Source organism: Diaporthe citri, assembly GCF_014595645.1.
Source record: "Diaporthe citri strain NFHF-8-4 chromosome Unknown scaffold_6, whole genome shotgun sequence".
In the NCBI taxonomy this organism is placed as follows: Eukaryota; Fungi; Ascomycota; class Sordariomycetes; order Diaporthales; family Diaporthaceae; genus Diaporthe; species Diaporthe citri.
In genome coordinates, this window is record NW_025064851.1 from 2,787,942 (window position 1) to 2,810,484 (window position 22,543).

Consider the following 22,543-nt stretch of genomic DNA (forward strand, 5'->3'; position numbering starts at 1 on the left):
CCTCTACATTGGCTAATTGTCACGAATGAGTATGACGCTCAGCAGTAGTTACAGAGCGCCGGACCGTGAAGTAATCACCTGGATCTTCCAGTGGCAAGGACACTATTACGATTGAATTTGCCTGTGACGATATCGAGCAATAGAACAACGTCTTTGCTATGCGTCCTGCTTAGGTATGAAGGGCCAGGGGGAATTAGGATGGCTTCAAGATTCATAGTTGGCCCACGCCAGCACGCAGCGTTGCCCAAGACGCGATAATAGAGTCCAGGGCCTGGATAGAAGAGCAATAGCGAGAATTCCTGGGAACGAAGCAGTCATACTCGAAGTTGATCATTTTGTAGCCTGCCATCTTTTGGCATCATTACGGTTACAGCGCGCATAGATCTACAGACACGCAGCTTTCCCCTCAGTGTACTGTTTCTCTGTGCGCGAGGACAGACAATGCATGTTGTACCACAGAGCCATGAAAACTCGATAGACGATGGAATTTGAACACGCTTAGCCAATTTAACCACAAAACTATTTATCTATCGCTGACATAGATGCGGTAAAGATGCCAATATGGAGCAGGTTTTGTCAAGTCTTGCCATAATCGAAAACGACGAGCCTAACAATGACACGTTCGTCCTCGATCCTAGCGTACCTCATATGGAGCGCTGCAGTGGCTGCCGATTTCCGCATTGGACGTGATCATTTTGATCATTTCAAGCAGCTGGACGCGTCCAGCAGAGATAGGGCCGACATATATTCCCAGTCGAGACTCTAGAGAGACTCTCGGCTCATCCATACGGGACAAACTTATTGGTAGCAATTCAAAGTCTGTCTCATACCTGGCCGGCACAATGAGTGTAAAAAGTGGTTGCTTGCGGCCAACCGGTTCTAAGCTGAAGCTCATGCTTATGGTACAAGTGAGTGAATCATGATGGACAGGCTCATTTAGATCGTCAGTGAGCAAGAACTGTGGCATGCAAACAGCCCGTGTCCCATAAAACTTGTCACCATGGCCACTCGTCTCATGAAGTGATCAGATTGATATTATGTATCTCGAACAATTTATGCAAACCCAAGAAATGACCTGTTGTCTCCGTATTGCCAGGCAGCAATGTTGTGGACAGCCACTGAACATAGGCCTGATATCTTCACAGGTCCCCGGGCTCAAGGCTAAGTCCCTCAAATTGGCACAAAATGTTGCACCTCTCCTAGAGGACTTTTATACAGTTCAGTTGATTTCTCTATAAATCACGCTGATATGTTAAAGGTTCTCACTTGGCCACAGCGAGGTGCGCAGACTCGTATCGTGATGGTCACGCGAGGCGTGAAGAAAACGCTTGTTTGAATAAGTTTGATGCCATCTGCTTGTCACACCTCAATTCCGAGAAATTAGGAGACGTACATTAGCTAAGTTTCCACCAGTGTACAGTATGCAGAAAGTCACCAATGACGGCTATGGCCTTTATCGGGGGCTGCGAATGAGTCCGTAAATGGCTTCTGGTCTCAGGTGCACTGCCATGGCCTTTCCGGTATCACAGGCGTGAGATGGGTAGATAATTGGTCGACACAGTTTCACGAGAAAGCCACAACTTTACTCCATGGGAAACAGTCTAGATGCATTCTGTGTAAGCTACGGAGGACAAGTTCGCGTAACACATTCTGTTCAGCCGGGGCTGTGTCCAAACTGTATGAGCCGCATGATCAGTATATCTCGCCTTTCGTCCTCTGGTGGCCTGGAATTGCAAATCTCGACGGATCTCACCACAGACTCGGCCTTTGTTGTCACTAGCACTATTGACATCGCCCCAAAGTACAGTTGTATTCAGTCTAGAGCCCCGGCTGATTCTGGGCTGTATCAGCAACAATGACGGATACATCGCATGGAGTACGCGAGCAGCTATTGCCCGAACGGACAGATATACAAGGCTAAACTGTCAGCGAGCAGCGAGCGATCAGTAATATCAATGCAGAAGAGGGTCAGGTTGTGGATGCTGTGGCTTCGAACCAAGATCCCCCATTGAGTCCGCAGCCGCCCTCGGGATCCAAGACTCCTGGGTGGCCAGACGGGCCACGTCCACTCACGCAAACACGCACATCGATAATTCTCTCAATTTTCCTCGAATCGATTCATCTCATTGTCTCCCTCTTGTTTCTTGCACTCGCAGCAGGAGCTGTCGCTGTTAGTGTTAGAGGCATCGGCGACAAAAGTGGAGAGCTGGTCGAGGGAGCCACGAGACTGGGACCGACAGTATTCCCCATCGTCTTCGCGGCACTGGTTGGTCGAGCCCTTAAAGCCATCGGCAGGTTCAAAAGCGAGAAAGGGATAAAATTCTCGGTAGGTGAAGAAACTAGTACACTACTCCTCGGGGAAGAAGGGTGGAGGGCAAATGCTAATGGGCTGTCCTATGCAGACGCTGTGGGCGTTCCTGCCCACCAAGACGGTTTTCGACGCGGTTCTTCTCCAATGGTCAGCCGGCGCCTTGTCACTTCCCACGATTCTCGTGGGGTTGCTCTGGGCAATGTCTCCAGCTGGAGGCCAGGCTTCGTTGAGGATGCTGTACCGAACAAATCAGACGTCAGTCAGTTCTACCAGTATTCATTATATGGACACAGGGCCTCTCGGAATCTTGTACACGTACGCTACGCTGTTCGAAGGCTACGACATGGGGCCCTACCGAACCGAGTTTCCGTTTCCAATCACGGCCTCTTTCGCCGCCGCGCTCATGCAAGACTTCGAGACCAAATCTGGACCCAGAGACTCTTGGGGCAACCCCAAAGTCCCTCGACTTGACATGCTGAACCAGTTCAACGGACAAAGTGTGTGGAGCCCTACCGTGCTGGAGCTTTTCATGAACAAGACGTCCACGATCCCCGTGTATCGCGCAAACGCCTACACGCTGGGAGGGGGGAACGACTGGTTCTACACCGACCTTGCACACAGAGAACCAGAGACGTTGTCCGGCAGGGCCACCCTCCTGCTCAATACGGCGATGCACTTGCTCTACTCCTATTATGGCTTTGCGGGTGATTTGCCAAGTGTCGAGGCTGCAGATTGGGGACCTCCTCACAGCCCGGCAGATGGTTTGTAAGCAGCAGCTGCTGCATACAACGTAACCCCCGGCGGAGGTATTGATCATGCCAGCGCATATGTCAGCAGCATTATCAATGACGCCGCTGCATTCGTCGCCGCTTCTACCGAGGCGTCGGTCACGCGAGACAACAACGTCTACAAAGTAAACTACGCCTGGTGGACTGTGTTAGTGATTTCGGCCACAGCGCTAGCTATCATCGGCTCGATTGGGATGATCACGGGGCTGCGGACAAGAGGGCCGGACGTTTTTGATCCATTAATGGGCTTGACATACAACAACGGTTCTCTGGGCTTGCCAACCCCGGGAAGCTCGCTTGATACCGACAGAAGAGCGGAGTTGCTGAGAGATATGAGGGTCCGGCTTGGTGATGTTGCCGGAGGGAAATCTGTCGGCATGGTTGGCGTGGGGCGAGCGCGCTCCTCAAGTTAGACCACTGATTAAGGGCAGGCTTTACGAGTGATGGCCGAAGCACCGGAAGTTCTGAAGTGCTCGAATTGAGAGCTTCTCATCTAGTTAGTAAAGGATAACCTAATAACCCACAAAACCTTTCAAGCACATTTCTGACCATCTTTTCCTGGCACACTATACAGCCTTACTGCTCCATTTTCGTCGCCCAGTGAAAAGAGAAGAATTAGGTCCAAGCTCTGATTTTGTATCTTGAAAAACGGTCTGTTGGAAATTCATGACCAGTTGCTTTGCCATTGCAATTTCGACAGTGTTGTGACCGTATTGTCACGAAGGAGCCCGGGCGACGTAATAGATACGAAAAGAATTTTGGGTACCAAACGAAGAATGCAATGACTTTTCAAGCAGTTTGCAAATGCAACGTCTGGACGACCCAAAAGCAAAGGCACAAGGACAAATATCTGGGCAGGAGTTCAATCAGGCTTAACCTTACTTGCGCCGCATCCTTTTGACTATGCAGAGAGGCGCCCGCTCGCTTCTTTATCACGTTGAAATGATCACCCTTTTCTGAAAAGATACAACTTTCCTGACGTGGAAGCATTGCTCGTCTCTTCTAGCACACTTCAAGGGTTTAAGCCGAAGCACGAAAGTCTATGTAAGAGACTACCCCGAAGGGTACCAACGTGATGATATTCCCATTGACGCGAAATATGCGAAGGCGGACTCGATGCCATGTCTGCATGCAGGGAGACACATATCCTAACTCGACTGTCGTTATTGAACGAAGCTAAATTGTGGATGGCGTGTCGATTGATTTGTTTCTAATCGATCGTGTGGACAAAGCCTGAACGACATCAGCGTTACATTTCAGTTAAGCGAAGGTAAAACAAGTATGTCAACATGTCACTTAGGCCATATTAAGAACAAGATATCAAGGCAAAAACATGGGTATTGGTATTAGGGAGACTAATTAGGAGCATAAACACTATGGTGCAGGCGCATCCATCCCAAAAAATCAAATCGCTAATCCGTCGTATCGTTTCTCAAGCTTAGATGCCAGGGTGTGCCTCTTGGTGAGACACAGACTTGTGTCTCTCCTCCCGACCGTGATGGTGGTCGTCGTGCACAATGTCGGGATCGCCGACATGCTCACGGAGCACCGAGGGAGGAACTTGGGCAGCATCCGTAGGGTCCTTGTGGGCGACTGAAGAGTTGCCAGTCCTATTTACATGGTTAGCAACATGATCCATTACCGCCCGGTTACAAGTTGGGCTGACATTATGAAAGTGTGAACTCACGAAGACTTACTGCTGGTAGGTCTTGTTGCCACCGACTGTCTTGCTTCCGTCAAGATCGCTGTCGACTCTTGGGTCGGCCTTGTTCAGGACATCGGACTTGTGAGGGCCGGCAGTGTTGGCCGCCGGGCCAGGGCCAGAGCCGATGTGGGATGTGCCAGCAGCGCCGGGAGCACCACGGTGGTCGCGGTCGCTGTCGATACGGGGGTCGGTGACGTTCGCAACCTTGGAGCTGTGGGTGCCGTGGGTACCGGCAGGGTCATCGTAGCCAGTTGTGCCGGCGCCGGCGTGGGTGCCAGTGGAGCCGATGCCTCCGGTGTGGCCGGTGGAGCCAACACCGGCGTGGGTGCCAGTGGACCCAATGCCTCCGGTGTGACCAGTTGAGCCAACACCGGTGTGAGTACCAGTGGAGCCGATACCTCCGGTAGTGTGAGTGCCGGTAGAGCCAATGCCGTGTGTGCCGGTAGAACCAAGACCGCCGGTGTGGCCGGTCGAGCCGACGCCAGCAGCGCGGTGGTCAGCATCGGAGTCGACACGGGGGTCGACAGCGTTACCGACACGGCCGTGAGGTCCGTGAGTGCCGGTGGGGTCATTGTAGCCCGTCACATGGCTGCCACCGGTTGTGCCGGTGTGGCCAGTGCTGCCGAGACCAGATGTACCGGTGTGGGTGCCGGTGGAGCCGATGCCTCCGGTGTGGCCAGTAGAGCCGACACCAGTTGAGCCAACACCAGTGCCGGTTGTGCCATGAGTACCATGAGTGCCGGTGGTGCCAGTGGCTGGGCTGTGAGGGATGTTAGCTGTTGACTCTTTAGGATGACGGAGGACAAGGAGGCTTACTTGGCACGTCCGTCCCGGTCGGAGTCGATGCGGGGGTCGGCGGTGTTGGCAGCGCGGCTGGAGTGAGGGCCGTGTGTTCCCTCGGGCTGCTCGTGAGCCTTGTCGGAGTGGAGGGCGTCCTTCACCTTGTTGATGATTCCAGACATGTTGGGTGGTTGTTTGTTTGGTTGTTGGGGGTTGTTTGTAGTAAGAGACGATTGTTTTGAATTGAGTAGAGAAGGGTTTCAAAAGTCAGGCTGTTGTTTGAGGTTGTGTGATGGATGATGGCATTCTCGTGGAGGAGGGAGGGGAAGATGCCCAGTTATATAAACATCGAGCGTTGGCTTCAGGACGGTAGGAAGTGCCACCAGCCTGCTTTGCCATGGGCGACTTCCTTCCATTGCATCATCTTGATCTCAATCTGAAAGCCCATCAACGGCAGGAACAGCCTGGGGAACAAGGCACCCACTCTCATTTGCTTGTCTCAAAGGCAAGCAGTCTCATGCATGTCCACCTGCATTGTCGAGACTCCTAGCCTCTTGGGCCAGAGATGGTACTTCCCACCCCGCAGTCGTCATAATACCAGATACGAGAGTACCAGAGTACCCGTGGACAGCCGTCCCAGTCACCCAACAGGAGGTACCTTCGCGAGCGATGCTGTACACCGGGACAGAAACTCCGTCATCTCGATGGGCTAGTCACCCAGAGCTCCCTTCGGAATCCCGGCCGGGAAGGAGAGAAGACAGGGGAGCGGCCATGTAAACAGACGAGACAAGGCCGGTGGGCCATAGCTGACGACCATTGGCGCTGGACTTGCCGCTTAGAGAACCCCGAGGGAGGCTGGCAGGGTACAGAGTCCCGCAGCGCGAAGGCGTGTGCAGCGCGGAATGGTGACCTTCTGCTGTGCCAATCTGACGTGTGCCTGCGAGTATGTTGCCCGGTTGCTCGCATCTGGGGGCCAAGACATGACGGCGGGATGGCTAAATCTCACAGCCAACTTTGAGCCGGCCTGGTAAAGTTGGCAGCAGGTACCTGTCTACTACGGTTGGAGCACGAAATCTAGCGTCATGACGCGCCACAAAGACGCCTCGCGCCCTGCGACAAGTGGCAAGGGGCCATATTGGCGATGGGCAGATGCAACTCCACGAGCTAATCTGATCTGTACCGTATTCAGGTCGGGGCCATCCTGTCTTGCCTGCCTGGCCTTGGTCCGTAGGGCTCTCGCCTGAGACAGATGCGGCGCGGAAGCAAAGGCAATGACGAAGGTGCACGTCGCGAAGGGTTAGCCCGCGAGCTCTAGGGGCAGAGATCAGCCGCTAGACTCCACCACGTGTGCAGAAGCGAAACAGGCCATTTGGTCGAGACTGAGAGACTGATGGGAGAGGTGGCATGCTGACGGTACTCACAGTCGACTTCCAGGAAGGGGATGTCGTGCGCTGCTCTGTTGCTGAAACGGGACGCAGCTGCTGGGCTTTGGGAGGCGGACGTCGTCAGTATGAGCGAAGACGGGGGTCATATCTGGGCTGACGGGCTGGGTCCTCCCAGCCCGGCCTGCAATGCAACCCAACCGACAACAAACCTTCGGGAACGTCGATCACCCTTCCTGTGGCGCAGCACAGCCACTCCCGCGGGGTACGTGTGGCGTGAGCTGTGCCGCAACTTCCCCATTCAGCACTAATTTACGTTAGCAGCTCATACATAGTAGCAAGCTCACAGCAGCACCTACGTAGCCCCAAGCACCTGGACTGCTTGGCAGGCACGCAGGTTGGCACGCCAATCTCCTCCCGAGCTTCCAAGTTCCCCACACTCACGTCATCAGCCGACGTCAATCGAGATGATCAACGGGACTTTTCAACATGCGCATCTTGGGAAGGCCTAGATCTCGGGCCCTGCCTGGTCTCCTGCCCTCGTGACATGTCGCAAAAGGCTCCAGGCACTCGCTACTGTACCTAGGAGTCTGTCGGGCACGTCCTACGCAATTTCCGCCACTCACGACGGCAAACCACCTCACGCCCATGCCTCTTCGGTCTGGCGGCCCGCTAGATCAACGTCACCTCACTCTGTGTTTTGGTGACGGCAGGGGCAGATGAGACTCTCGTGAGTGTACTGCTACAGTGGCCAGACAGGGGGCGCCTGCTCCGGACAGGGGCTGGCCAGAAATGTGCCGCAGCTCTTCGGCAAGCTTGTGCCGAGCACGGCAGGTCCATGGCTCTGGTGTCTTCTCGACTCGGTCAGCAGAAGACAGTGTTGTGCATGGTATGCTCGCTGACAGTCCCATAAGGTAAAGACAGTTAGTCTACGTGAGACCTATGTTACAGCTCGTGGTGAGGCTGCCGCCACCCCCGCGCTGCTCAGCCCCAGCTGCTGCATCGTGACGCGCACAGATTGAAGGAAGAGAGTGTCTCGGTGTGCCGTATGAACCTAGACGAGACGAGACATGAGCTGCGATGACTCAAGCTGTCCGTCACCATATTGAAGACAAGGGATACTGAACACAGCCTCGGGGGCTTAGATATGAAGATGATGGAGGCAGGAAGACGTTGCATAGTCCCCCATCATCCCATCACAAAGCATCATCTCCCAGACGTCTTCTCACGACAATCTCGCTGATTAATATCATACACAGATGTACCCGAGTATCCATGATCCAAATGTCGCACAGAAGGCGCCCGTCTGGCCCATCAAGGCTACCTGGGCCGCGGGCAAGCTGAGCTTGGGCTCTGCACGGCTTCAGAGTTCTCGGATTCGGGCTGGAAACAGGCCTGGCTCTGCGGTGTCCGTTGCGAAAACAAATGAAGCATTTGCTTGGCCTGACATGGTCGTCCGTCGGAATGCCGACATCCTCGTGTGACTGACTTGCTTGGCTGACTGGCTCGCGAGTCTGCCCTTCAGCCATCCTGTCCGTTGGGCTACGGCTTGGTCGAACACGACCGTCTGTTCAGGGACTTGGACCATCGAAGGAAGCACAGAGAGCTGCTTCTGAACCCGAATGGCTGCCTTTTCCGTGAGCCGTTCAAAAGCTGCCCTGCAAGCTAGAGCAAACGCGCATGTGTGGGAGCACAGAGGGCTGCCACGGTGTTACTGGCAAAGGCTCGATCCAGCAGGCAAAAAGAGAAGGCAGGCGGACCTGCTGGTATAGTGTGACAGTGTCTCACAAGTTGCAAGTTCTGCCTGGCGGGCCAGCGCACACAGTTTCGTTAATGTGCGTGCCCGCCTCTAGAGCATGGATCGTGGGTCACGCCGCATTCTGACTCCCATGTGGCCTGGGCCCCAAAAGCCTCGGGATTTTGTCTGGCCGTGACACGCTGCAAGAAAAAACGGGAAGTGGTCGATTGGTATATGTGTGGACAACTTCTTCAACGACAGAGCCGGGCAGAACAGCGAATAGGAGGTAGGGCCGCTTATGTGTTGTGCCGAGACGTCGCCGTCTGCTTCATACCTTACCAGACTACTTCTAAGTATCCGTGCACCTACTACTATTGGTGAAGGAGCCGCCCGGCCGCGGCAAAGGCGTTACAGTGGACACATGCCACGACCTCACTGGCGAGTTGGTTTCCAAGGAGAATGCTCGCTTCGCCAGGTCCTGTTACCTTGCTCAAAAGGTGCGCACTATATTCAGCGCCGGGTGAATAACAGCTTGCCACTATTTGAGAGGGTTTCCAAGTCAAGGATCGAATGCTTGTATCACATTGGCTCGATTCTCTGCCTTTCTAGCTTGCATAGGTGGCGGGGCGGCCGGCTACTCCTTGAATGCAGCTCTTACTCTCAGCGTGTGGGTTGTTGAATGAGAGCAAGGGTACCCAAAATTTGCCATTTTACCTTTAGTAGCGACATCCTCACAGTCATGGATAAAGTTTCGGCAACACGTGGACCACCTTGACTCGTCTTCTGACTTGTCAAGAGATTTCCAAGACTTGAAACGAACATTGGCTTCTCACAGTCTTTTGAGCACTTGAATGCCGTCCTGACGCTGATGGTTAAAGCTGAGGAGTATAATGACGAAGCCGCGAAGCGATAATTGATTGAACACTACGCAGACTATGGCCTAGCCAATCGGCGATAGCAAACACTGATATGTGTCTTGGTCAACAGTCGCGGGCCCAAAGCCATCTGAATCCCTGAGATTGTTTACTCCCGAAGCCGTCCGAGATCAAATTCCAGGTAGTTCTTGTCCCATTCCTCCTCCAAACAGTCCTTGCCACTCATGATGGTCAGACTGTGAAGGAACTGCTGCATGTCGTCCCCTGCGGTCAACAGGTAGAAGCCGAAGGACTCGACGCCGGTGAAGAAATCTTCACTGTGGAAAGGCCTCCACCCTGATCCCCTCTCATCGAAGAAGTCCTCCGTGCAGCACGGGCGGCTGATGCGCCCACAGAGCAGGCACGTGCCGCAGCCGAGGCACCTGTCGTCGAGGTCCCACTCGAGCTCCCGCACCGTGGTGATCTTGGCGCAGGTGTCCTCCTCGAGCTGCTCTGTCACGAAGTCCCGTGGTATCTTCCAAGGTTGGTCAGGTTCGCCGGGCTGGGAGCGGAAGGTAGTCGTGAGCGCGACCTGCCGTGGGACACTACCGGTGATGAATGTGTCCTTCTTGGGGTTGATGTACAGGCAGCCCTGTGTACAACCAGTTAGAAATCGGAAGTGAAGCCACAGAGGCTAGGAGAAGAGCGGGACTGCTTTCGTGGGGCTGATCTCACCTTCTGCACGCTCTGATCCTCTAGCTCCTCCTCCATCTGTTCGCAAACAGCGTGAGAGTAGAGCAAGTATTCACGATTCATTGGCACCATGTACCAGTCACTCTCATGGCCGTACTGGTCTTCCGTTGGGGCGCCGAGGTCGAAGACGTCGACCTTGGTGTAGACCTTGAGCGCGATGCTGCGGAACTCGGTATTGACGAACAGAAGAGGGGAGGCCATGGAAGCGAGCTCCTTGGTAGGGGAGATGCGGCAGGTCAGTGGATCGAAGAGCGCGACGCGATGTGTCTCCTCCTCGTGCTCGTAGAGCGCTTCGTTGATGATCATGTGGCGCAGCTCGGCGGGCAGCCTGGGAAAGAGAGGGAACTTTTCGGACTGCTCCATGGTGGCGACGTCCTCGTCGATCTCGTCGGTCTGGGCGGTCTTAATGTTGTCAGCGAAAAAGCGTGTCGGGAGTAAAGAGCCAAGGAAGGAGAGGAACGACATTGTGGTGATTTATGGGGATCGTAAACGCGTCTATTGAATCGGTGCTCAAACGGCGGCAGCCTCAGTGAATTGGGTAGGGATTGGGGGATTGTGTTCGTTATGGCTTCCGACTTGAAGTCGACAACAGGTGCCTAGTGACTGCACTCTTCCAAAAACTTTGTGTACTTGGTTGTGCGTTGGGCAGTTGCGTGTGCCTCGTGTCTTGTGCCTGCGGAACATGGGACCCAGGCATCACTTGGGAAGTAGTTGACTGGGCTCTTCAGACCGTCTTACTTTGTAGCAGATAGGAGCTAGAGGAAAAGTATCTTGAATTTCAAACTCAGCGCTTTCTCTAGCAGTTACTTGTTAAATTAATTGCTTTGCTATTATTAAGGTGGTATCAAGCAAGGGTATCAATCTTTACATCGTGCTTGTGGTATCATCTCTTCCGAATCTCATCCCCAGCCACTCCAGAATAAGCTGCCAGACCTCCGCAGTGTAAACGAAAGAGCATCAGGGAGAGCACCAGGTCCAGGAAGTTGCAGCATTGCACCCCAATTAAGGATTCGGGCAAGTAGCCTTCCCTTAATGGAGGCAAAACTCCGAGCCAGCCCGTGGGATGCGGTATGAAGCCACTCGCATCCACATACAGTACAGGTCTACGCATCAGGCCGACAGATGAACAACAATTGTCGTCCATGATGTCAAACCGTAACACAGTCAGGCCTCCACCTTAGACGCGCGCGCGCGAGCGGTACCAACGCCTCCTCCGGGTGGTAGCCTCGGTGCCGCTTGCAGTGCGGCGGCGCGTCCACCAGATGCCAAGCACGGCCGAGACAAGCCAGCAGATGGCAGATAGGAACGCGAAGGCCTCGTCGGCCTTCCAGGAGCCGCAGTCGTTGCCGCGGAAGCCAAGGCCGCTCCAGTCGAAGGTGTTGCCGCAGCTGCCGCCGAGCCAGTCCACCAGGAGACCGAAGACGGCGAACCAGGCGGCCGAGATGATGAGGTCGACAGGCCAGTGGATGAAGCTGCCGGAGAATGGGAGCAGCCAGAGGAGGGACAGCAGGATGGAGATGCCCGCGACGACCTCAGCGTAGATGAAGCGACCCAGTGTCCAAGACGACTGTCCTCGGCTGGCGTGGAGGTGGTTCCCCGGTTATACCAGCGACGATGGCCGCGAAGACCAGCTACAGAGGGAGTCAGCAAGCATATCAGGGTGCGGCTTGGGTGGTGCCAAGGTGAAGCGTACCTCCGCTAGGCGGAATATCATAGAGACAAGATCGGTGAGGATCATGGTGACGGGCTTGTCGGCAGTGAAGGATGGGTATAAATTGGTTCAGTCCTGCTAAGCAGTATCGTCGCTGTGGAAGTTGGGAAAGGCTGCGAGGGGAGGAGGAGGGGAAACTGCACAGGAAGGTACCGCAAAGAATAGCCAGGCTATTTATCATCCAACACTGGCTGGCCTGTGGTGCTACTCCCAAGTCACGCCGAGTCGCACGCTTTGCTGCTCCCAACAGGCTGCAAGCCAGTCTGGACCAGTCACAGTCACATCCAAGTAAAATGGTCCAGACGTGTGCGCCGGCCCCTTATTTGCCAGGGGGTCGGTTCGAGATGGGAGATGGGTCCCAGGTACCCACGTAACCGTTGCAACCGCTGGGCGCATGGCCATGAAGCTATTCGGATGAGTACTGGTTACCTATCATCTCACCATGCCCGCTGTTTGATGCTGTGAGACCTGCGTCCAGTTCCAAGATTCTGCCCCCTGTGGTACGTCATGGCCCGCACCCCGGTCGGGACAGTTGGCTCAGGAGCCACAATTGGGTACTCGTCCAGATCTGCCGTGTCCTCGTGGCAGCTCTTCGTCAGCCCATCTTCAAATCATCGACCAGGGCAGCAATTTCCGAGGGGCCTAGTCGGCACAGCAGCTGGACTAATTACAGTACTCACCTCGTCACCCTTCCATCCCTGTCACTTTTCATCTTCACTTGTTCCAGCCCCAAGCTCGACCTGGGACCTGGCCTGCCTTGACGGTTGCCCGGTGAGATCATAGCTTGGGTCGCGACGCGCCCCTCCAAGATGAGAGATGGAAGTGTGGCGCCATGTCGCAGATCCCCACGCCCACACCAGCCCAGAACAAACCGGTGGGCCTTCGGAGCTTTCTGCTGTGATTGATTGGGCCCCTCCTGAAACTGCAACCGCTCCCGGCTTTCTGCGGGTCCTCCTCACTCAGCTGCAGCCCGCTGCACCAGCCACAAACTTCTTTCAACGACATGCGAGGCAAGAGACGACATTGCAACAGTACTCTGGTGATCCGCGAATAGGCATAACCTGCCGAAATACTGACGTTACTTCGTGGCTTCGCGGATATTTCGCTCCCTCTGCTGCACTACGTACTCTACTCTAGACTGCCTGGCAGCCTGGGCACCGGCTGTCATTTGCTGTTATAGTAATCAAAATGTGCTTGAGCCCATCCATGCGAAGAGTCGATCCCCCGGTGCTGATGATCTCTCGTCACGACCACGCCGGCTCTGCACAACCAACCAATACCCAGCCCGCCTCGATCACCTCACACGTCAGGCAGCGGGAGCCCAGCAACGAGGTCGATCTAGAGCAGTCTCATGATCCGGGAGGCCTCAGCGGTGTCGCTCTGCTGGCTTGCTGGCGCGTTGGGTGACTGACAAGTTGTGAGGCTAGCCACTGCGTATCATTTCCTGTTCTGGACATCCATTCGCTGAAAACCTGCTTCCCCTGCATGCATCCGCACGTCCTCAGCGGCACTCATGGCGGGCTGCGGACCGGCAGCCATGACGGGCACGCCCGCCTTGGCAACATTGTCATTGGTCTTTGGTGTGCCTCCTTTCCTAAGCACAAGCCTTTACGTGGTACAGAGGTAGTGTTGAATTCGCCATCGTGAAATCAACATTGGTAAATCAAACTTCTGAGTCCAACACGATCAGAAACCCCATATCACCTCAGCATCGTTGAATTCTGAGGCAATTTCAACTTGACGCATTGAAATTTTGTACCATGGCCTTACTGATACCAGACTCGTGGGAGCAAGGCAGAAGTCACAGGGCTCTAACAGAATATAACGAAGCCTTGTCAGGTCAGCGTTGGAGTGGCCTCTTTTGATGCAGAGCGAATTCGGCCTTGGATGCGAGTCGCATGAGATCTCCATGTGTTATTTGTCAACACGAACATTCATCACTTCCTGAAACAATTGCACTCACACAACTTGGAAGTTTGAGCTTTCGGAATCCACATGAGAATAGAGCACGGCAAGCAAAATTCCAAACATGCTTACAATATGATTCGGTCTCGTGTGCGTGTTACTTCTCTGGTGACATTGGCCCAAAGATTGTGGTTGATTATTTTAATCTGACATATACACATGTGTCATGAACTAAAGCTCAAGTGCAGATTTGAGTACAAGTGTGCAGAGAGGAACACAGTACTGTGAAACCTAATAAGCATTGTGCTTGAGAACCCTGGTGCACAATAGAACCTCATGTCTCCTTGTCAACTCATTTCTTCGCTTATTTGTCTCACCTTCTACCGCATAGCAACACACACCAAGCCCAACCAATTGAGTCTAACACTAGGGGCGTTTCCATATCTACACGTACCCCGGACCGCTCTGCTTCTACCTGAACGTGTAGCCAGGAGCTTCAGTGCCAGTGGATGAATTCACTGCTCGCCTGCAGCAGCGCAGCTTCGAGATATATGCCGTCAATCTCCAATTCTGGCATGGCATCATACGTGCATTTACAGAAACAATTCTATCCACCCAGATGCCATCAAAGAAGTGCTTTGGTATCGTGGGGGACTGCCCTCCAATAACTCATGTCTCATTCCAGAGAAGAAATTGCTCCAAGGTCCCGTTATCAAGCTCAAAAGCAGGACCGTTTTCAAAACCAGACGAGTTAAGTGAGCAACCACTACCATTGGATACAAGTCAACTGTCAGTTTCACTCAGCAATTCTCATAATTTACTCTCAGTATTGACAGCGAGCTTGAAAAACACTTATATGTAAATTTATAGATTAATTCGAAGCAAGTGCATTTCTCTAAGCGTGTCGTTCAAGGATCTGAATGGCGAAGTGGAATGTTTGCTCACGCAAATCAGGAGTGTTCTGATGTACTCTCACTCACGATGAACACAATTATTTCAGTTCAAGAACAATTACCTCCAGACAACGATGTTGGCTGGAATGATGGGTCTCAGCATGGATTCTGTCCCCGTTAAAACACTAGAAGATATACTTGATCGTTTGGAATTTCGTTTCCAACGGTGGCAAGCCTCAGTCAAGTCATCATGAGAGAATGCTAACTCTGGTAGTGGCTCACTTATCTACGATGAATCACTTCGCAAGTTAAGCGTGACAGATTCATAGAGCGGTCAATATTGAATTGAGGCATCTAGATACTGAAGGTCGAGGAACTTTCAACTTCCCCAAACCCCAAGCTCCCATTACCCACCCGACAGCCTTCACCAGCACCTCAACAACAACCGAGTTTTCCCAAGACCGGTAGAGAGTAACTGGCCCAACTCTTCACATCGATTCACATACTGATATGCCACTTTTCTACCATCGCGATGTTTGTCATGCACATTATCCTCGCAGTCCTGGCTTATTGCCCTATCGTCGCCCTTGCGGCTCCCACCGCTTCAGCGAAAGCAGAGGGCGTGCAATTCGCTCCGCCAAAGAACCTGGCCGACGAGATCCCTCCAGCCAAGAAGCTGTACTCTGGCCCTTGGTCAAGCTTCCCGGCCATGAACAAATGGATCGCCTTCGACACCATGGTGGGTTCCTTCAGACATTAAAACACTTCTTCACACAGCTCATTCCCTGTCTGGGCGAAAAGCCTGCCACACGTCCTCTGGAGAACTGAATGGGATTACTGACTCGTATTGTCCTGGAACAGTTCAATGCAAACACGCCGTCCATGTTCGCCTCTGGGAGCACCCAGCAAGATGGTGGGTCAAGTCTCATTGCAGTTCCTAGCCCACATTGGCATCCAAACCCATACCTGGGAGATCGTTTGGTCTTCATAAGGCCGGCTTGAAATTGGACACTGCGGTCTTTGATCGTCCAAGAGACTTGTTTGGCCTTCAAACAACTCACGTGGACCCCAAGACAAGTCAAACGAAAGCCGCTGACATAACTTGTTCCAGTGGACCGCATCCGCGTCGCCATCACCAGCGTCGGCAAGACCTACGGCATTGACCGTCGCGTGCTGCTCGGAATGATGATGGAGGAGAGCCATGGTGGTGTTGGCGCGGTGACAACATTTGACGCGGACGGTGTGCCCACCGGCGGCCTAATGCAGGCAAGCAGCTGCCATGGCTATGACGGCCAGAAGAACCTCGCTCAGGTAACAAGGACAACCCACTCACCCTACCCCTTCCCGCTGGTCCTTCCTCCTGGTCCTTCTCCTCAAATCACTCCATCCAGCTCACCTCAGGATTCTCCTGACTAACAGACATAATACAATTACAGGCCGAAATCACCTACATGGTCGACTGCGGCACCCAGCACTTCAAGCTCAACCTCGGAAACTGGGGGAACCAGAACTCGGAGCAGACAATCTACCCGGCCATGCGCGAGTACAACTCGGGCAGCGTAATCGCCTCGGATCTCAGCACTGCTCCGAACGGGGCCGGAAACCCGGCCTATGTTAGCGACGTCGCGCAGCGGCTCGTGGGCTGGGTCAACTGAGCAGGCTACGTACCAGAAAATTTCCGTTGACATGCCCCATGCTTTCTAGTCGCCCAGTCAATTTTGGTGGAGGCGTAGGAATCTCGCCCTGAGGATGTTTTGTTGTCGGGCATAGGACAGGAAACTGGGCATGGAGCGTTAATACACTCGGTGTTGTCTACACCCGCTTTCTGTTTTGGCTTGGTGTTTCTCTTGTTGTTTTGTGCCTTGATCGCCTTTAAAGCCAACATGTGAAGCGTTTTGAACGTCAATGCTGGATCTTTTGGGTCTGTCAGTATGTGGGGATGGGTTTTCTGCGATGGGATCGTATTGAAGGCGCATTGGGAAACAAACAGTTTCGTATGGACTGCTTCATACTCGAACAGGTGGCGATCTCATCTGCATGTACGATCTGCATGTACGCTCGTGGTTTCCAGAATCTCCAAAGTCCACACGCTTGGCAGTGGGATCTTAATTTCACTCCACATCCGAAGATAAGCCACAAAAGCCCCTTTCAGCAACCGTGGTATCTTTTGCCTTCCTTCTACGAGACCATTGGGAGTAAAGAGAATTTTGTTTCACGTATTGCTTCATGACATTTACGTCAGTCTGATGCTTGCTTGCACAACAGCGTGCACGATAACATGTCACTGGGAACACCGAAGTACGGCTCTTTGAGAAGTTCTTTGATATTTTCCCCTTCCAGATCTTGACTCTATTCAAGGGTCCCATCTCTTCCAACCATCCAGAGAGCTATTACTGTTGGCAAGTACGACCCTCATACTTGGAAGGCTACTTTAGTTATCCCCTCCGGGGCACGTAGCCTCTCAGAACTTAGACAGAACAACACTAATATACAATTGCTTCCCATATAATTATCGTACATATAAGAAACCTACCAATACTAATTAGTAATTATAGGTATTATAAATTAATAAGGTAAAAGAGGCAACCCTATAAAGATTTCCCTAACCTAAAAATTATATCCTCCTTATTAATAAGCGCTATATAGCAATAACTGCTTTTTTAAGCCTCCTTATATTATTAAACTCCCTAAGCAAATATTACGAAAATTAAATAAACTAAGTAGCATTCCTTATAATATTTATATATATATTTATTAATATTTAAAAGATATGCGTTTATTATATATAAAACTTTATTAAAAATAAACTTATTATAAACTTATCTTTAACTTTTCTTTAAAACCTAATAAAACTTAATAAAGCTCCGTTTTACTAAATAAATAAAGCTTACAATTATTATAATTATTAAATAAATAAAGCTTATAATTATTATAATTATTAAAGCTAATGTAATGCTATATTATAAGTAAGCGCAAGTTATATATTATGCTTCCGGCTAATATAAAAGGACTTAATAATAAAAAAAAGCCTTAGCTTTTAAGGCTTAAAGGAATTAATAACTTTTTCCTTTTAATAACTATAACTTACTTATTATTAAATTATTATTATTAACTTACTCTTAAAATATTACTTATTTCATTAATATTTCTTTATTTTATTAATCTTACTCTTTATAATATTTACTATAAAAATTTATAAGAATAGCTAATAATGCTAAAAAGCTATTAACTCTTATTAAAGGATATATAGTTAATAAGATGCTTACTTAAACTTTAATTAATTTAGCCTATTATAAATATATTAACTTGGAATTATGGTTTACGGCCTTTATATAGGAAGCATTAATAAAATACTTAATTACCTACTTAGCAAGTATTTTAGCAAGCTATATGCAATAAAATCTTTATAATAACGACCTTTTTATTGCTTATTATAAGAATTATATAATGTAAATATAGGTAATATTTAAAGTATTGCTAAATCCTTGCTAATAATATTTAAAAGTCTTCCTTTAAATATAAGGTATTTATATAAGATATAATAATTAACTTATAGTATTATAATTAGTTGCTATAGCTTAAGCTAAGGAAAGATTAAAATAAATTAATAATAAGCTTTATAATGCCTTATTAGCCTTAAAATTAAGCATAAATAAATATTATACTTAACTTTAAAAATAATAATTATAAGCATAACCCTTATAAGCATTATAGGTAGGCTTTAAATAATAATAATTGCTAAGAGGATAGTCCTTAAAATAACTTTTATTACTACCGCTAGCTTTAGGTATATAATCACAAAATCTAAACTTAGTAATATAATTTATTAAAAACTAATATAGCTAGCAAGGCTTATTATTATTAATAAAAAGATAAAGATAAAGCTTATATTAAAGATATATATTATACTTAGCATAACTTTAGGCTGCCTTAAAAATGCCTTTATTAAATAAAAAGTATAACCTATATAAAACTCTTTCCTTATAATATATTTTTAATAAATGCTTAAATTTAGTAAAGTTAATATAATTTATAAAAACCTTTAATAACTTTTATAAGTATATTAAGGATTTATATAATTTGCTAAATAATAAAATAAAGATATTTTTTAATATTTATTATTATATTAAAATTTAGCTAAGTTAATTTTATATAGTTTTTCTTTAAATGCTTAAAGATTAAGCTAAGGCTTATTATTTTTATTTTATAAATTAAATTAATATATTTATAATAACGTACCTTAAAATTAAGATATATTTTAATATAAATCTTAATTATTAATATTATTATATAAATTAAATAATAATAATATTTATAAAAATAAAAGCATAAAACTTAAATAAAAACTTGCATAAGGTTTTATATTTAATGCTTAATAAGCTGTAACTTTATTAATAAGCATTAGGTTAAGATTATGTTAAGAAGGATAATTTAAGAATAATGGTAATTAAAGCTTATAAAGGAGTTCCTAAGCTAAAAATAGCTCTTTTTAAATTAGCTTAATTATATAAAGAGTTATTTTTAAACTTAAGATTTATAGTAAAAATATAATTTAGTTACGTAATTATAATTTACATTATAAATAAAGTTTTAAATTAATATTATATTAATTATAAGTATAATGATTAAAAGCTAAGAGGAGGATAATGGTTATAGTTTTAGGTATTTTAAGGAAATTAAAGGTTTAGCTAATTAAACTTAAATTATTTAAGCTTTAGGTAGCTAAAATCTTATGGCATTAGCTATAAAGCTTAAAGTAATAATGCTTATAAAGAAGGAGGAAAAGGATAACTTTAAAAGAAAAGATATTATATTTATAAGAAGGAAGGATGTTAATTAATTAAATATTTAGCTAATAAGTAATGTTTAATAAGAAGAAGTTATTTAATATAATATAAATATAAAGATTATAATAATAACTTTAATACTTTTTTAAATAAATTTAAGGGATATAAGATAAATAATAAAGATAAATTTTATAAATATAAAAATAAATAAGATTAAGATAATGATTATAATAATAATGCTTATATTATAAAGGTAGGACTTAATAAAGAGGTTTATTATATAAATATTAATTTCTTGATTAATAAAATGTTTATGCATTAAATTATGGGAAATAATATCTTTTAAATAAAAATAATTATTATAGCTAGCTAATTTATCTTAAAGAATAAATATAATTAAACTTATTTTTAAGGAATCTTATTAAATATTAAAGCATTATTAATATTTATAGCTAAATATAAGTAATTTCTTGCATTATAATAAGAAAACTTAAAGTATTAAATTAATATAATTGCTATAAAAAAAGCTAAAGTTAAATTTAATAATAGGATAATTATTAATTTGCTTAGCATAATAAAAGTTTCTACTTTAATTAATTATATTAATTTTTATATTATTTAAGCATAAACCCTATTTTTACTTTGCTTAGCAAATATAAATAGGCTTTAAGTATATTATAATAATATTATAAATAAAATGGTTTCCTTTAATAATGTAATTATTATATTAATACTTAGAAAATGGAGTTACTTATGGTTTTTCCTAAATTAAATTATTAATGCTATGTATTTCTTCTTAAAGATAGAAATAAGGAAACTTTATTATTGCTTTAAATACTTATTAATAAATTAACTATGCTAAATGCTTAAAAAAGTTAATAATTTAAATATTAATAAATAAGCAATAGTAAAAATTAAGAAGATATATTATTATTATTAAATAAATAAACCTATACTTAAGCATTTTAAGTTTATATTATATAATAATTATAAATTTAATTATAAAATCTTAGTTAACGTAATATATTTAAGTAAATATTTAGTTCTCCATATTATAAATTAAGTTATTGCTTTTTAAAAAGCGAAATTCTTAAAATTTATATTTATAAAGATTACATGGCAGATATTATAAATGCTTTAAATTAATATATACCAAGAACTACTAAATATCATTAAATATAATATAAAAATAAACTTTGCATCTTTAAAATTTCATTTAAAGGCATAAATAATAGGAATTAAATATAAATAAGTTCCCATAAAGGCATATTAGTTTATTAAGAAAGTTAAGAAATATTATTAAGCTTTTAAATAAGCATATAAAATCCTATATACTAAACTATATAATAGCATAAATAATGATATTATCTTATAAATAACTATAAAAGCTATTAATAATATTATTAAACTAAATAAATTAATCCTTATGTTATGAGTTGGCCTTAAGCGTTTGTTAAAAGGTACTTAAAAGGAGTTATAAATTGCAATATTTAAGAAGTAAATTAAGCTTTAAAAGGGCCCAACTCTAGATTTATCTTTTAAGTATATGCTTTGTTATATAAAAGGGTTGGGTATAATATGGGTTTGGCATAGATATGCATTACGGCTTAAGCAATAACCTAAGCCCATTATATAGCTCCCTTCCTGCTCTTATATTACGCATAGTAAGGATTAAACCCAGGGCTCTTATAATCTTATGCTAATTGCGCATTTACCATATATGCAATCCTTTATTAATATATTGCAGTTATGCACAAGTTATATATATTAACTATGCTAAGGCCTATTTATGCTTAATTAAGAAAATGTAGGCTGCATATCCCAACCTTGCTTTATTGGCGTTTATGCACCCTGCGGCATTATATTGCATTAAGTTAGCATTATATTATAATATGCGCTAAATATAATATATATTAACTATATGCTTAGCCCATTGCTATTTACTTATTATAATAATTATAAGCTATTAATTCTTTAATCTTAATTTATGCTATAATATAATTATTTTATGCTTAAGTTTCTCTTATATTATAATTATAAAATATTGCAACCTTTCTTTAATAACTTTATTATATAGCTATAGTATTAATTACTTATTATTATTATATATTTACATTACCTTGCCTTACCCTAACCATTATTATTAATTAAATAAATTACTCCCATTATTGCCCTATCTTCCTCTTAACTTATACTTAATACGTAATTTTAATAACCTTAGCAGAAATATTTCTGCTAATTAGCAATACCCTTATAGTTCCTTGCTGCTTATATTATAAACTTAACCCTTTAATTAATAACGCCCCCCCTATACCATTAATAACAATACCTATATAGTTCTTCGTTATGCTAACTTACTTGCCTTATAATGCGTTTAACCTATATTTAATAACATTTTTATTACACTTAGTTTATGCCTAATTTATGCTTATAATATAAACACGTTAACCTTATTATGATTTTAATATTAATAAGATAATATTTATTAATGGATTTAATGAAAATTATAATGGCTAGGGTATTGTTATTATTGGTGCTAAAGGAAACTTGCCTTATCCTTTTAATAATAATAACTAGGGCTTAAAGGGTTATTGCGTTATTAGCAATTACTTTATCTTAAGCAATAATAATAATAATAACTAGCAGCTTTTCGTTATTAAGAAGTTTTTATATAAGGGCTGTATTTAAGTTTTAGCTAATACCAATATCTTCCTTAAGTATATTTATAATGCTTATAAAGATTTATGCATTAATTGCTACCGTTATTATAACTCCTGCTATTAATATAAACAAAAGTTTACTAAATTAATTGCATTATATAATGCTTTTTATGCTTTTTTAAGTATGTATTATGTTAATTATAAATATATTTTATATATGCCTTGGCGTAAAGGTAAACTTAATATAATTAAGGGCAATGCTGCTAAGTTTATAGC

At 45.6% G+C, this 22,543-nt stretch overlaps 5 protein-coding genes across 5 annotated transcripts; 2 read left to right on the plus strand and 3 right to left on the minus strand.

The window, feature by feature from the left end:
* Positions 1 to 561: 561 nt before the first annotated feature.
* INS49_012769 (uncharacterized protein) lies at positions 562 to 3,512 on the plus strand (the record flags this gene model as incomplete). Its single annotated transcript, XM_043173471.1, has 4 exons — positions 562 to 620; positions 2,182 to 2,326; positions 2,403 to 3,076; positions 3,134 to 3,512. 4 exons carry the CDS (start codon positions 562 to 564, stop codon positions 3,510 to 3,512), a joined length of 1,257 nt encoding a protein of 418 aa, XP_043022768.1.
* A 1,025-nt stretch (positions 3,513 to 4,537) lies between these two features.
* On the minus strand, positions 4,538 to 5,766 carry INS49_012770 (uncharacterized protein; the record flags this gene model as incomplete). The annotated part of the gene is made up of 3 exons (XM_043173472.1): positions 4,538 to 4,709; positions 4,797 to 5,564; positions 5,621 to 5,766. 3 exons carry the CDS (start codon positions 5,764 to 5,766, stop codon positions 4,538 to 4,540), a joined length of 1,086 nt encoding a protein of 361 aa, XP_043022769.1.
* A 3,961-nt stretch (positions 5,767 to 9,727) lies between these two features.
* INS49_012771 (uncharacterized protein) lies at positions 9,728 to 10,776 on the minus strand (the record flags this gene model as incomplete). Its single annotated transcript, XM_043173473.1, has 2 exons — positions 9,728 to 10,210; positions 10,294 to 10,776. The coding sequence occupies 2 exons, from the start codon at positions 10,774 to 10,776 to the stop codon at positions 9,728 to 9,730; spliced, it is 966 nt and encodes a 321-aa protein (XP_043022770.1).
* A 712-nt stretch (positions 10,777 to 11,488) lies between these two features.
* Positions 11,489 to 12,049, minus strand: INS49_012772 (uncharacterized protein; the record flags this gene model as incomplete). The annotated part of the gene is made up of 3 exons (XM_043173474.1): positions 11,489 to 11,878; positions 11,925 to 11,942; positions 12,005 to 12,049. The coding sequence occupies 3 exons, from the start codon at positions 12,047 to 12,049 to the stop codon at positions 11,489 to 11,491; spliced, it is 453 nt and encodes a 150-aa protein (XP_043022771.1).
* A 3,303-nt stretch (positions 12,050 to 15,352) lies between these two features.
* On the plus strand, positions 15,353 to 16,475 carry INS49_012773 (uncharacterized protein; the record flags this gene model as incomplete). The annotated part of the gene is made up of 4 exons (XM_043173475.1): positions 15,353 to 15,559; positions 15,682 to 15,733; positions 15,932 to 16,131; positions 16,257 to 16,475. The coding sequence occupies 4 exons, from the start codon at positions 15,353 to 15,355 to the stop codon at positions 16,473 to 16,475; spliced, it is 678 nt and encodes a 225-aa protein (XP_043022772.1).
* Positions 16,476 to 22,543: the final 6,068 nt, after the last annotated feature.